At 34.2% G+C, this 12,835-nt stretch overlaps 2 protein-coding genes across 3 annotated transcripts; one reads left to right on the top strand and one right to left on the bottom strand.

Moving 5' to 3' along the window:
- Window positions 1-557: 557 nt before the first annotated feature.
- LOC131804444 (spermine oxidase-like) lies at window positions 558-2,222 on the top strand. Its single transcript, XM_059127323.1, has one exon. The coding sequence runs from the start codon at window positions 558-560 to the stop codon at window positions 2,220-2,222; it is 1,665 nt and encodes a 554-aa protein (XP_058983306.1).
- Window positions 2,223-2,343: 121 nt separating this feature from the next.
- Window positions 2,344-9,697, bottom strand: LOC131803703 (beta-ureidopropionase-like). Of its 2 annotated transcripts, none has more exons than XM_059125246.1 (4): window positions 9,511-9,697; window positions 3,940-4,202; window positions 3,260-3,879; window positions 2,344-2,514 (listed from the first exon to the last, which is right to left on the bottom strand). In XM_059125246.1, the coding sequence occupies exons 1-4, from the start codon at window positions 9,612-9,614 to the stop codon at window positions 2,344-2,346; spliced, it is 1,158 nt and encodes a 385-aa protein (XP_058981229.1). In that variant the 5' UTR covers window positions 9,615-9,697. The 2 variants fall into 2 exon arrangements, with proteins under 2 accessions (XP_058981229.1, XP_058981234.1); XM_059125251.1 differs by having other exon boundaries at window positions 3,940-4,219; window positions 9,511-9,651.
- Window positions 9,698-12,835: the final 3,138 nt, after the last annotated feature.

Raw genomic sequence — 12,835 nt, 5'->3', positions numbered from 1 at the left:
GATAGCCGTTATTTTGGGATCTATACGACGAGGACCTACACAGGCATTGTTTGTCATAAGCCCTTACCATAATTAAATTTGAAACTTGAAATAAACTGTAAATAATGTAGCTAAAATTATCAAAATACCGAATATAGGGAGGCATAGGCAATTTTCTGTCACAGACTGTAGTTTCCATTAAATTCAATTAAACAAGAAATTTGGTTCGTTTCACCCTAAAATTACGTTTAGATTTAGGAAATCCACTCGATCTCAAATGTCAGTTGCATATACGTCAAATAGTATCCACTGGATTTATGAATACGATTTAAAGACGTATACGCTATGGAATTGACATTTGAAATCGAGTGGATTTAGTAGTCTGAACGTGATCTTAATAACAGCGGATTCACTTTAAGGTTTACACTATCGAAAATATTTTATATAAGTCACAATTTAAATTGTTTTCTGGAAATGGTGTTGGAAGAAAATATTTTCATTAGAATATAAATTAAAGTTAAAATAAAAAGACAAATTTCAGTCAACAAAAATGTAAAACATCCGCAAATCCAAACAAAATGTGTTTTTGTTCACTTTTTCATAAATATTTTCGCAAAAGTAAGCGTAAATCTAAAAGTGGAATATCACGCCTAATAGCCAATGACTCCGCATTCAGTATAGAAAGTTCATTGGTTGCGGCGAAAAGTAGTTTAATGCCCATTCGGATGACCTACGACGATCCACGAATAATTATTATAGGTGCCGGGGCGGCTGGCTTGTCATGTGCCATCAAACTATTGGAATTTGGATTTGAGAACATTTCAATACTCGAAGCAGAAAATCGTATTGGTGGTCGAATTCATACCCAGCAATTTGGGGATAATGTCATTGATTTTGGCGCCCAATGGGTGCATGGGCAGGATGGTAACGTTGTCTATGAAATGGTGCAGCAGAATGATTGTCTCGAGACGACCGGCGAAATTTATCATACCTTCGAGTGTATTCGCTCCAATGGTGAAGTACTAACTAAAGAGACAACGAATCGCCTCAATGAGATGCTGAGAAACATTTTGGAAAACCATGCAGAGGATATGTTTAGTTTCAAGGGTTCATTTGGAGATTTTCTGAGTGAACGTTTTCAAGAGGTTTTAAGCAGTTTAAATGATTCAAAAATCAACGAAGAAGTGGCCTGGGAATTTTTGGAGAATTTCAAAAAAATTGAGAGTTCAGAAACAGCTTCCGGCATGGATGAGGTATCAGCCAAGGGTATCCATGAATATGGGCAATGTCCGGGAGATTATCTGCTGAATTGGAAGGATAAGGGCTATGTGCGTTTCTTACACATGCTAATGGGTTCCAATGAGGAGTATCACTTTGGCCAATTAGAGGAACGGCTTAAATTCAACTGCCCTGTGGATCAAATCCAATGGAATCTGGACAATGGTAAGGCAATTGTTCGTTGTGCAAATGGCTTATATGAATATGAGGCCGACCATGTGGTCATAACTGTGTCCTTGGGCGTTCTTAAGGAAAAGCTGGAGTCGATGTTTCATCCGCCTTTGCCGCTGCAAAAGAAGTTAGCCATTGTGGGTCTGGGTTATGGAAGTGTGTGTAAAATTTTCCTTGAATTTCCCAACCGATTTTGGCCAGAAAATTGGTATGGCTTTACAATGTTATGGTTAAAGAAAGACCTAGAAGATTTGCAGCGAACTCCATACGAATGGGTGGAAGAGATTTTTGGCTTCTATTGTGTTAACTATCAACCGCGGATCCTATTGGCCTGGATTGTGGGTTCCTATGTTTTGAAATTAGAAAACATGCCAGAGGATCAGGTAATTGCAGGTTGCATGTATTTGCTAAGACGTTTCCTGTGGCAATGGGAAATACCTGAACCCTTGAATATACAAGTTAGCCACTGGCAATCAAATCCAAATTTCCTGGGGGCCTATTCATTTCGTTCCATGTTGAGTGAACAGTTGAATGTTTCTGCCATGCAGTTGAGCCAACCTTTGATAATTCGAATGCCAGAAATCCCTAGCCATCAAAGTTGTTCTTCGAATTCGATTTTCAGTCACAGTTCAAAGAATAAACCAGCTGCCACCATGTGTTCCAAAAATTTTAAACCTATTCTTTTGTTTGCCGGTGAGGCTACAAGTATGCATCATTTTTCCACAGTACATGGAGCTGTGGAGTCTGGTTACCGGGAAGCCAATCGTTTGGTTAACTATTATAATAAGGAATAAAATTCAAAATTTATAGTAGATGTGTCTTCTCCTTTTTTTGGATTTTATTTTATTTTGGAATTTTTTGTATTGTTTTTTTTATTTTTTATATCAAATTACTTAATTATTTAATAATAACTATCTATTCACGAATAATTTGTGGCTTAAAATCTAGTTGGGAAGCCCGTTTAAATGACTCTGCATACATGTCAAGTCTTTGGGTCATACGGAATGTCCAGAAATCTTTGATTTGGCGGCACAAATTCAAATCAACTTCAGTTATTAGCAGGCCATCTTGATCACGTGACAGACTCTGAAAAAAAAAGACGAATGTGGAAACATTAATTAATATAACTGTACTTTCTGGGCGCATCCGTTTTTAAAGCTAAAGAATACTTTAAAAGAGTAATAGGTAGATGCTAAATGATACAGCTGACAAATGGTATTTCAAAGGACCTCTTTGTTAGATGTCAGAAACTTCCCACATGTTTGTACATTTTCAGCACATCGGCAACTCTAACAAGAGGAATCATTGAGATAATGAAACAATGAACCCCCATTTACACAAGGTTTTATTGTTTTAAGAAGTGAAGTGACTGCATACTGGAAAAGTGGATTACTTAGGAGAGAGCATGGTAGAATAATATAGGTAGATGCATCAACGCTTGGGAACATTAATATGTCAAAATGCTTAAAATGTTTTATCAAAAATAAGTAATTTTTTAAAAGTTTTCCTATACGACGCAATTCGGAGTTTGTTATAATACGCATTTTTGAACAGTTTTTACAAATTTCAATAATTTTTCATTCAACATTTTCAATTCCAAAATCGGTTTGACAGTTCATTGTCACAGCAGCTGTGTCGATGCGACTACCTGTATTCTTCTACCATGGGAGAGAGCGAAAACGACTGAAATCATTCCTTCTTCTCGCCCATATAATAAAATATTTTTCACAAAAGGTAGGTTAATTTCTCGAAATGGAGTTCTCTTATTTGTTGCACTTTAACGAACAGCTATCATATATAAATTTAAAAATAAAACTCCTTATAAACTTACCGGCGTTCTGGTACCATCTGGCGCCGCCACATAACTGGAACCATAAAAGGGACCGAATACTTTATGTGCCGGTTTGCCATCACCCGATGTATATTCATTGGGAAATTCTTCGTTGCCAACACGATTAATTGCTACAGAGAAATAACTATTCGCAATGGCAGCATTACGGGCTTCAATAGACCATAAAGGTTCACTCAGCGCACCTACTGTGGCCGATGGATTAAAAACAATTTCTGCACCATTCAAACCAAACATCATCCAATTTTGTGGATGATGTCGTCCATAGCAAATATTTATGGCAATTTTACCGAAATCTGTTACAAATACCGGGTGTCCGGTGTTACCCTCCAAATAATAGGTGGCTTCATTGAAATCACCCACACGAGGAATGTGATTTTTACGATGTTTACCCATATAACGACCATGATTGGAAATAACAACGGCAGTGTTCCAAATTGTGTCACCATGCTCAACATCACGTTCCAATATGGATGAAATTATGACCATATTATATGCTTTGGCTAGTTCCTGTAACATTTTCGTGGTTGGGCCATTTTCAGCTTCTTCGGCAAAATCACACCAAGGGAATTTTTCGCGGGTACAAAAGGCAAATGGCATGGCTGGAAGAAAACAAAATTTTTTAAATATTTTATTGTTATGTTTAATTTTTTAAAACTCACTCCATGCCTCCTGCATACAGACAACATTTACACCGGCTGCTGCAGCTGCCTTTATCATTGTCGTCACTTTCTTCCATATGGCCTCGCGTTGCTTTTCCAATGGTGCAGTTGTGGGCAGTACTATGGAGTTTTGAATGGCACCTATTTTTACAAGACGAGGTTTACGCATTTGTTCCTCCTTAGCGAGGATGCGATAACCGTTGATTTCAAACCCATTTTCGGCTGCAATATTTTTGGCCTCAGCTGGAAGTTCCAGAACGTTGCTGAAATTAAAATTAGACTTTATTTTATTAAAACATTTGTTAACTTTAATCTCTTTTAAGATTATATTTGATATATTTGCATTTAAAGTTATTCTTTATTCATTTGAGGACTAAGAGGTGCATAGTAACGGTAATTGTTTATGTGTATTTTTTCTAACAAATGATAATGTGGCGTTTCCACTGCACTTGATTCGCTCTCTATTCGTTGTTTGACCCTTAACTATGAAAAAACTACCTAATTCTTCACACAAAATTTCCTGAGCGAACACTCATATTTGTACGTTGTTCAAATCAAATCACTCTCAGAACAACGAAAAAATATGTCCCATCCCTAAAAAATGAGAGCATTTATCGGAAAAATAAATTATGACATTTAAAAATTAAAAATAGAAAAATTTAATGAAATTTTAAAAATTTTTGGGAAGACTGAAAATTATGAATGAAAACTACAATGTTGAATGGCGTATGTACATTCAAACGAAAGTAAATTTTGTTTTCTCTCTCATTCGCATCATGCGCATTTTGTCCACGAGTTGAAATTTCCACAGAAAACTGCAAACAAAAGAGGCAATATTTCCAAAATGTTTCTATCGGCAGAAAAAATGTTTGACAAGTGTCTCTCCAGCAGAATTTAAAAATGGAAAAACACAAAAATATGTTCAAAATTTCAACATTTACACAAAAAGTTGAAAACATAAATGAAAATTGTAAAATTAATGATATAAAAAGTCTTTGGGAGGAAAACAATAATTTCTTTTATTCATATAAGTGAGAATTTCATGTATTTTCGTATAAATTCCCATTAAAATCAACAAACAAAATTTTTGGAAAAAGGAATTATTTTACTATGAATTACGAATCGTGCCGTATGAACGGGTTAATTCGTGTACCTAATTCTGAGAGCGAACAACGTTGTTAGGTTTCCAATGGAAACATGCTATAAGATACAATTTTGGACACTTTGATATTAGATGCCCCAACTAGAAAGCAATTATTAAAATTTTAAAAAAATACAGATATTAAAAAAAAACGTAAAACGTTATTATATTGTAAAGTAGGCAGAATGAGGTTATGTATGGAACAAGATATCGTGCAGATGGCCGCCCGGCTTATCTGGCTCACACGCGATCTTTTAATGAAATTTTAAATGACCGTTTTGCATGAATGCTGCCTCTTTTAATTAATGCAGCGTCCAATTTCATCTTTTAAGGCTTGAGTTGTGATCGGCTTCTTCGCGTAAACCGCAAGAAAAAAATCGAAAGTGTCAAATTGCACGATAAATGGGGGCAATTCTGGTCTCTAAAACGTGAAATAAAACGATCGGGGAATGACTGATGCAGCAATTGAATGGCCTCTCTGGGTGTATGACATGTGGCGCCGTCTTTTTGAAATCACATGCCCTCCACATTCACTTTTTCAATTCTAGGCAAGAAAAAGTTGGTTATAATTTCACGATACCGAACACCATTGACTGGTTGCGCTCATTTTCATAAAAAAGGTCCAATTATTCATCCAGCCCAAAAACACACCACATAGTTATACGTTGAGGATGCATTTGTTTTTCGTCATCAAGATGGAACTGGAATCAGCATTTTTATGTTGTCTCTCCAATACCCAATAAACGAACTCATTCAATCGTGTTGTGCTCCAATTTTATTAACCTTTTTATACCCTACACCATGTTTTTTTAAGTTCCTCACATGCGCAATATGAATCCAAAAACAATAATTTTTGGTACTTGATATCAGATAGAGCTTAGAAATAAGTGTTTAAAATTGTATCGAAGTCATATCAGGCATTATACAGCAATGTTATTTGGTTCATAGATAGTATGATCTACATCACATTAATTCCCAATATAAACTGTTTTTACGTGAGCTCTACAAACTACGCATGGTGGTGTAGGGTTTCATATAGTCAGCCCGCCCGATTTTTGACCTTTTCTTGCTGGTTCATTTATTAACTAGCAAACAATAACAATTGTTCAAATGTCAAACAATGACACTACGCCAAATCTGCGCCAAAAATAAATTAGGAGATAGCTTTGTTCTACTTTTTGCAAGTGTGCCATGCTTGTTACCATCCATATCCATAATTTGTCCTCAACATTAGTTTTTACATCACTGATGGTAACTCTAATTAACCCTCTCAGTTGTTTCTGTTCTCTTACATCTAGTGTTATGTTTCAATTCCATTTCGAACACAAACAAAAGGAAAAGCAAACGGAATGAAACAACATGAACTATAACAAAGCTACCCGACAGCTTTGTATATAAACAAATGCCGCACAGTGAGATACATTCACACAAATATACAAACAATCCAACACTTGTGTGTAGATTTCATCTATTTCTAAATAAGTGGCCACTGGTTACCGATAGGGGAAGTGTGAAATGTGGACCAACCGATGGTTGACGGTAATCAAAAACAAAAGAAAGAAAAAAGAAAAGATTTATTGGGTTGGGAAATTGCTCGAAAAACTGACAAGACATTGAATGCGCGTGCCACTCCAGCGATAGTGGGACGACGGAAGGTCAAGCATGTGAGAAACGTTTTCTTATGAATTTTTATTGTAATAAAATACGAAAATATTAAAAGAAGAAATTGTAAAGATATACAGAAGTACAGAACAGAACAGAAAGATAATGAAATACTGGCACAGTGTGGGATATTTGCAAAAGTTTATGATTATAATTTATATATGTTTGTTAATTTTATATGTACATACATATGTATGTATGGATTTTATATTAGGGGCGATTCTAGAAAATATTGTCATAACATTTGTGACGATGATGATGCGTAGTTTTTTGCGTATTAAAGAGTACGCTGAAGCGAAACACAGTTCTTTTATATTGGGAACAAGATAAGAATTTAGAATTGTCAGATTATAACTATCATAACTTAAAGTAGAATGAGATTAGCATGAGAATGGTTGCACCCATTTGAACCCACGAAATAAATTTATTTTGTGTTAAATTATTATATTCACTGCTTTTTGATTTACAAAAAACATCTGACAGAGATAATAGGTATGTACGATAACGCAATAACTTGCAAACATTTTTTTTGCCGAACACACAATCCTTTGGATTTATTTGCAAGAAAAAGCAAGGTATGCCTTTAACTTTATATAAATTGTAAACAATATTTTTGATAGTAATTTGCCTGTCCATCTCTCAGAGGTAACAAAAACAAACTCGTAAGGAAAGAATATGGATTAGCTTCGAAGAGCCAGGAACTATTTCTCATGTATTTGCGAATGTTGCTGCTGAAATGCTGTCAGGCATTCGCATAAATTTTTACTTCAATCAACATTTTTATCAATATATTTTTTGATCCTTGTATATATTGTTTAGCATCATTTGTTGACCTGTGTTTGCAGTGAAAAGGAAAGCCAGATAGACACCATCACACACTCATCACTATGCGACGCGTTTCGCCGTTGGTTAAACGTATCAGCTGACTGAAAGTTATATCACTTTGAACAAGTCTAAACAAGTAGGATTTGAAATGTGGATTTAGAAATAGAGTCGACTTAAAATGACCTATTTTTGTACAACATTACTTAATATGGCCCATAATTTATACTTGTTTACAATATTCTTCTTTGTTCCTTTACGAAGAAGCCAGCCAGTGCTTTAAACCAGTAAAAACCTTTAATGTATTTGTCCCTTAACTGTTTTGTATTTGGGAGAACAGTGTTGCGAAATGGGTTATTGTTATATTTCTGGTTCATTTTATTTTTAATGAAATGTTGGAACAAAGAATTGTCAAACCAATTTTGAAATTGAAATTTTTGAATGAAAAATTATTCAAATTTGTAAAAATTTTATAAAAACGCATATTATAATAACCTCCGAACCTCCATCTACCTGCATTCTTCTACCATGATTTTATTCGACTGAACGAGTCTAACCATTGCCATCAATGTTGACTTATTTCATTGGTTGGCTTGAAATATATTGGTACTACGACACACTCCAAAGTCGCATAGGCGTTGTTTACATTCGTCGCCGTCATTTTGGGGTCAATACGAAGACATGAATTTGCATAGGCAACTTTTGACCATTAGACCATTACATTATTCAAATTCGAAACTTGAAAAAAAAAAACTACGGTGAATAATGTCCCTAAAATCATTAAAATTTCGAATATATGGTGGCACAGTTGTATGGGGGCTATACTATATTCTGGACCTATCTAGACCAGGGAGTAAAGTCCTTATAAAGAACTTCTTTTGTGGATTTTCAGACAATTCCATTGCAAAATTTGGCTACAATCATCAAAATACCGAATATCAATGGCACCGTTATATGGGGGGCTACTTGATATTGCATACCTTGCTAGGCCTAAAACTATTATTTCGATGCTGTATTTCCTCAAGATTATACATTCGAAGATTCATTATTTTCCTTGTAGACGGTCACCCATTCGAAAAAACAGTTGTTTTCAACATAAACCATTTCCATGTTATATTTTTCGTTACATCATTTTTCGCTATTTTTATAATTTTTTTATTATTATATTTTTTGTATACGTAAACAAACATAAGCCGAGCTTGGCTTCATAGTTCAAATTATGGGCCGAAAGTTAAATAGATTTCTCCAAATTACTTTCTAATTTTACATTGAAAGCCAACTCCCTTACTTATGTTAGAAAAAATGCTACCTTTTAAAAACATATTAATTTGCAGGCTTGTTTGTAAGTATATTTACATTAGATCTTTTGTTTGGTTAACCACCTTTTTCATGCAGATTTATTTGACATATACGAAATGGAAGTGTAAATCTAAATCCAGTGGCTGTACTAAATCCGGTAAATTGTAATTGTACTATTTTATACCTCTGAACCCCTTATGACAGAATTACGAAGCAAAGCTGGTGCAATTATATGTTTACGTTTTTTGTTTAAAAATTATACCTCTCACAACAACTCAATGCCAAAATATTGCATTCATAAATCCATTGATTATATCCAAATCAGATATGGGATTCTGTTTTCTATGGAGTTAAATTTGACAAGGTAAATTACAGAAAATGCACAGCTAGATAGTGATATCTGAAATGAGGTTAACATGAATTAATTGTACCGTGATAACTTTTAAGAACACTCAGCTGATTATTAAGGTTTTCAAAGATAACAACCACCTGCACTTATTCTTGACATTTTGCTCCACCTAATCTACAAAGCACACCAATTTGGTTTTCTAGAAATTTGCATACACCATTTACACATGCACATTTGTTTATTTATTTGAGTGTATATGTTTTTGTTTTCAATATCACCAAAATGAAACTGCACTCACTCATCTGATCTTCCATAAAGAATACGTTTCACTTCTTTAAGTTCATCGGCGGGTATGTGCTTTTCGAGACATTCTTCTAAACTTTTAAAATTTATACTAGACATTTTTTTTATTTGGCGAGTTATTTTATTTTCAAATTTCTCAACGAATACCGTCTTAACTGTTTGACAGCTAAACTACGAATGAATTTCTTGTGAGATTTTTCTTTAATAGTGACCTATTCCACAGTATAAAATGGACAAAAAAACGCAATTAATTGTGAGCAAGAGAGCACACAATAGACTCACTGCATAGAGCAACAGGTGGCCAGTGTTTCCCAAACTGTGGAGAAATATAACATTCAAGAAAATTTTTTTTATTTTAAAGGGGAATTTCAAAGATCAAAATGTATATTCATACTTCGAATTTAATAAGGGAGATTAGAGAAATGCAGAGCTGGATATGCATGTTTGAAATGGGGTAACTATTTAATTTATAAAACGAGTGCAGTTTAACGGATTTAGCACACCGCGTGGATTTAAACTGCGAATTAAATAGATAAATTAATCCTCATAATGGAGGTTATGATATGTTTACGTTAGAACTTTTTTCAGGGTTAATTTACTTCAAGAGAATTTATTTGAAGTATAAGTAATGGATATGACAATTTTAATCCAAATGGAGTGGGTTAACCCATATATATGTAAACGAGCTGTTACCCTGGAAAATAGCTCTTATGTAAACTAAGAGAACATATTTTTTATAATATTTTGAAACTTGAGGTATAATTATATAAAGACATATTGGCTGGTGATTACATCTTTCCGATAGCTACAAAAAATTTTTTGTCAGAAAGTATAAAACTATGTCGATTGCGCGATGCCCATTCGACTGTATAAATCACTCTAGCTTCCGAACGTTTTCATATGACTAACGTTATTTGAATTAAGTTTCATAAATTATATATCAATTAAATATATATTGTGTCTGTTCCAGAACTGCTAGAATGTAAAAGTTTTTACTACAATAACCGATTTTCCTTTTATGATATCAAAAAAAAATTGCAAAACTAGTAGATTATTGCAGGTACTGGAACAAAGCAAAAGTTTTACTGAGATTTGTTTTAGGTCGGTATTTTTATTACTGGTGTCACACTTTTCAACGGAACATTTTCTGTACAGATCCACGCCTTCGTATAGCCCGCATATAACGGTAGCTCCCAATGTATTGTATTTTTTATAATTTTAGGTTAATTTTTTTAACTAAATTATCACAAAGTTGGTATTTGGAGTTCATAATAGGCACTACCTTCTCTGGCAGATAATAATCTGTAGAGGTCCACGGTCGTAGAGGTCGTATAGGCCATATATATCTGTACCTCTATGGTACCGATGGTTTGTGTCACACTTTTTACAAGAAATATTTCAAATTCGGAATTTGGTGTTGGCAATGGATACCATTTTCGGAAAATTGCACAAACAAATTGACCTCATCGCGTAGCCCCCATATAGCGGTGCCTCCCAATATTCGGTATTTTGATAATTTTATCTACATTTTTCAACAGAACTATCTTAAGCTCGGTGTATGGAGTTCGTAATCGCCACCACCTTCGCTGCCAGATAATTGACTGTTGAGCTCTACGCTCGTAAAGACCCATATAACTATACCAACTGATATTTTTGTAATTTTTAAAATTATATGGGCATTTTCCAACGGATTCTTTTTATATTTTGCAAGATCTTTGAAATGACGGAGGGTATTAAAAATTCGACTCGGCTGAACTTAGCTGCTTTTGTACTGTTTTTTTTTTTCAAGTCTACGCAACCATGCAACCAACGCTGTGGTCAGGGTACAATGTCTTTGTGTATTTCTTTATATAGATAGGGGCGGGATAGACCCATAGTTCCTTTTGATGATCTGCATCACATAATCACATTCTGAGTTGATTTTCCGTCCGTCCGTTTGCCTATGTATTTTTGTAAAAAGTACAGGTCATACTTATTACCCGGTCGAGATGAAGTCATTTGTTTGGACAAACCCTATAGAAATTGGAGATTATGGGTCAGAATTTAGATATAGCCCCAATATATATCTTCGTCCGATTTGCTTTTAATTGTGCACCAGATTTGTAATATTAGTCCAAACCGGATGGAATATAGCACATGCGTTTGCTATTGACTCTAGAAACAAGTATCTCAAATTTGGTGGAAATCGGATCAGATATAGCTATAGCTCCCATGTATATTATTTGTCCGATTTGTCATATTTGTTCTCCGCAGTCGTAATATGCGATATATCAGAAATACCCCTGTCGAAATTTATTATTAGATAACTCCCATACATATATTTACTCGATTTCATGTTTATTGGGCACCAAATGGTCAATATCAGCCCAAATAGAATGAATTTTGGAAAATACGATAATACCTTGCCTAGAAGCAAGTTCATTAAATTTTGTAAAAAGGTGTTGAGAAATAGCTATAGCTCCCATATATGTGTTTCATCCAGTTTGGTGTTTAAGTCCCTCTCATTCTTAAATGCACTTCACAAAAATGATATTTGGGACCAGATATCAGCTGCCTGCATTTGTCCATGTTGAGAATCTCTGTCACTTGCCATAATCTCAATTTAAATCAAATATAATGCAGTAACATTAATTTTCTATTTTCTCTTTATTATTCTCCCAGTGTCTCAAAAATGCTAATCATTCGGTTTCAATTGCTCTGATATCTCACTGATATACAAATTCGTATATCAATTTGTTAGAAGAATGTTCGCTTTATTTTTAATAAAAAAAAAACACACACATAAACCTCCAGATATGTATGTGCGCATATTCCTGGATCTACATCACGATTACCCCCCATGATCACTGTCATAAAGTGTTAATGTTTGCTCCATGTATTAATACATACGCACATACATATGTTTATGATATGTTTTGTATTTTTCACTTTGTTTGACATTATATATAGCTACCCCGATTTATACGTATGTACGTACGTTTCTTATCAAATATAGCTCAACCAATTTTTGACATTCGTTTGAGAGCAATTTTGTTAAATATTTTGCAATCTCGCGACTCAATTTTGTTCAATTAACGTGGAGGCAAATTGGCCCCCATACCGCGATTCATTTTGTATCAATTGATTGGCCATTGAATTGAAAATGTTGCCGAAACATTGTATATTCAATTTGATGCGATCTGCAAAGTGGGCTAAGTTTGTATAAAAGAGCGCAGAATTACTTTTAAAACTAGTAAATTACTTATTAAATTACATACAGAATTACTTATTAAAAAAACTTAAGTTTTTCGTATTTTTTTTTTTCAAGAAAATAATACTTA

Source organism: Musca domestica, unplaced genomic scaffold (assembly GCF_030504385.1).
Source record: "Musca domestica strain aabys unplaced genomic scaffold, Musca_domestica.polishedcontigs.V.1.1 10, whole genome shotgun sequence".
In the NCBI taxonomy this organism is placed as follows: Eukaryota; Metazoa; Arthropoda; class Insecta; order Diptera; family Muscidae; genus Musca; species Musca domestica.
The sequence above is the reverse complement of the archived record's forward strand: the minus strand, read 5'-3'. Positions and strand labels throughout refer to the sequence as shown.

Excerpts from the sequence above, each read along its gene's own strand:
- LOC131804444 (XM_059127323.1), top strand. The coding sequence starts at position 558 with ATGTGTTTTTGTTCACTTTTTCATAAATATTTTCGCAAAAGTAAGCGT.
- LOC131803703 (XM_059125246.1), bottom strand. The coding sequence starts at position 9,614 with ATGTCTAGTATAAATTTTAAAAGTTTAGAAGAATGTCTCGAAAAGCAC. Across the intron at positions 3,880-3,939 it reads CTGTATGCAGGAGGCATGGA|CCATGCCATTTGCCTTTTGT; the intron begins GTGAGTTTTAAA and ends GTTTTCTTCCAG. Across the intron at positions 2,515-3,259 it reads CAGATGGTACCAGAACGCCG|AGTCTGTCACGTGATCAAGA; the intron begins GTAAGTTTATAA and ends TTTTTTTTTCAG.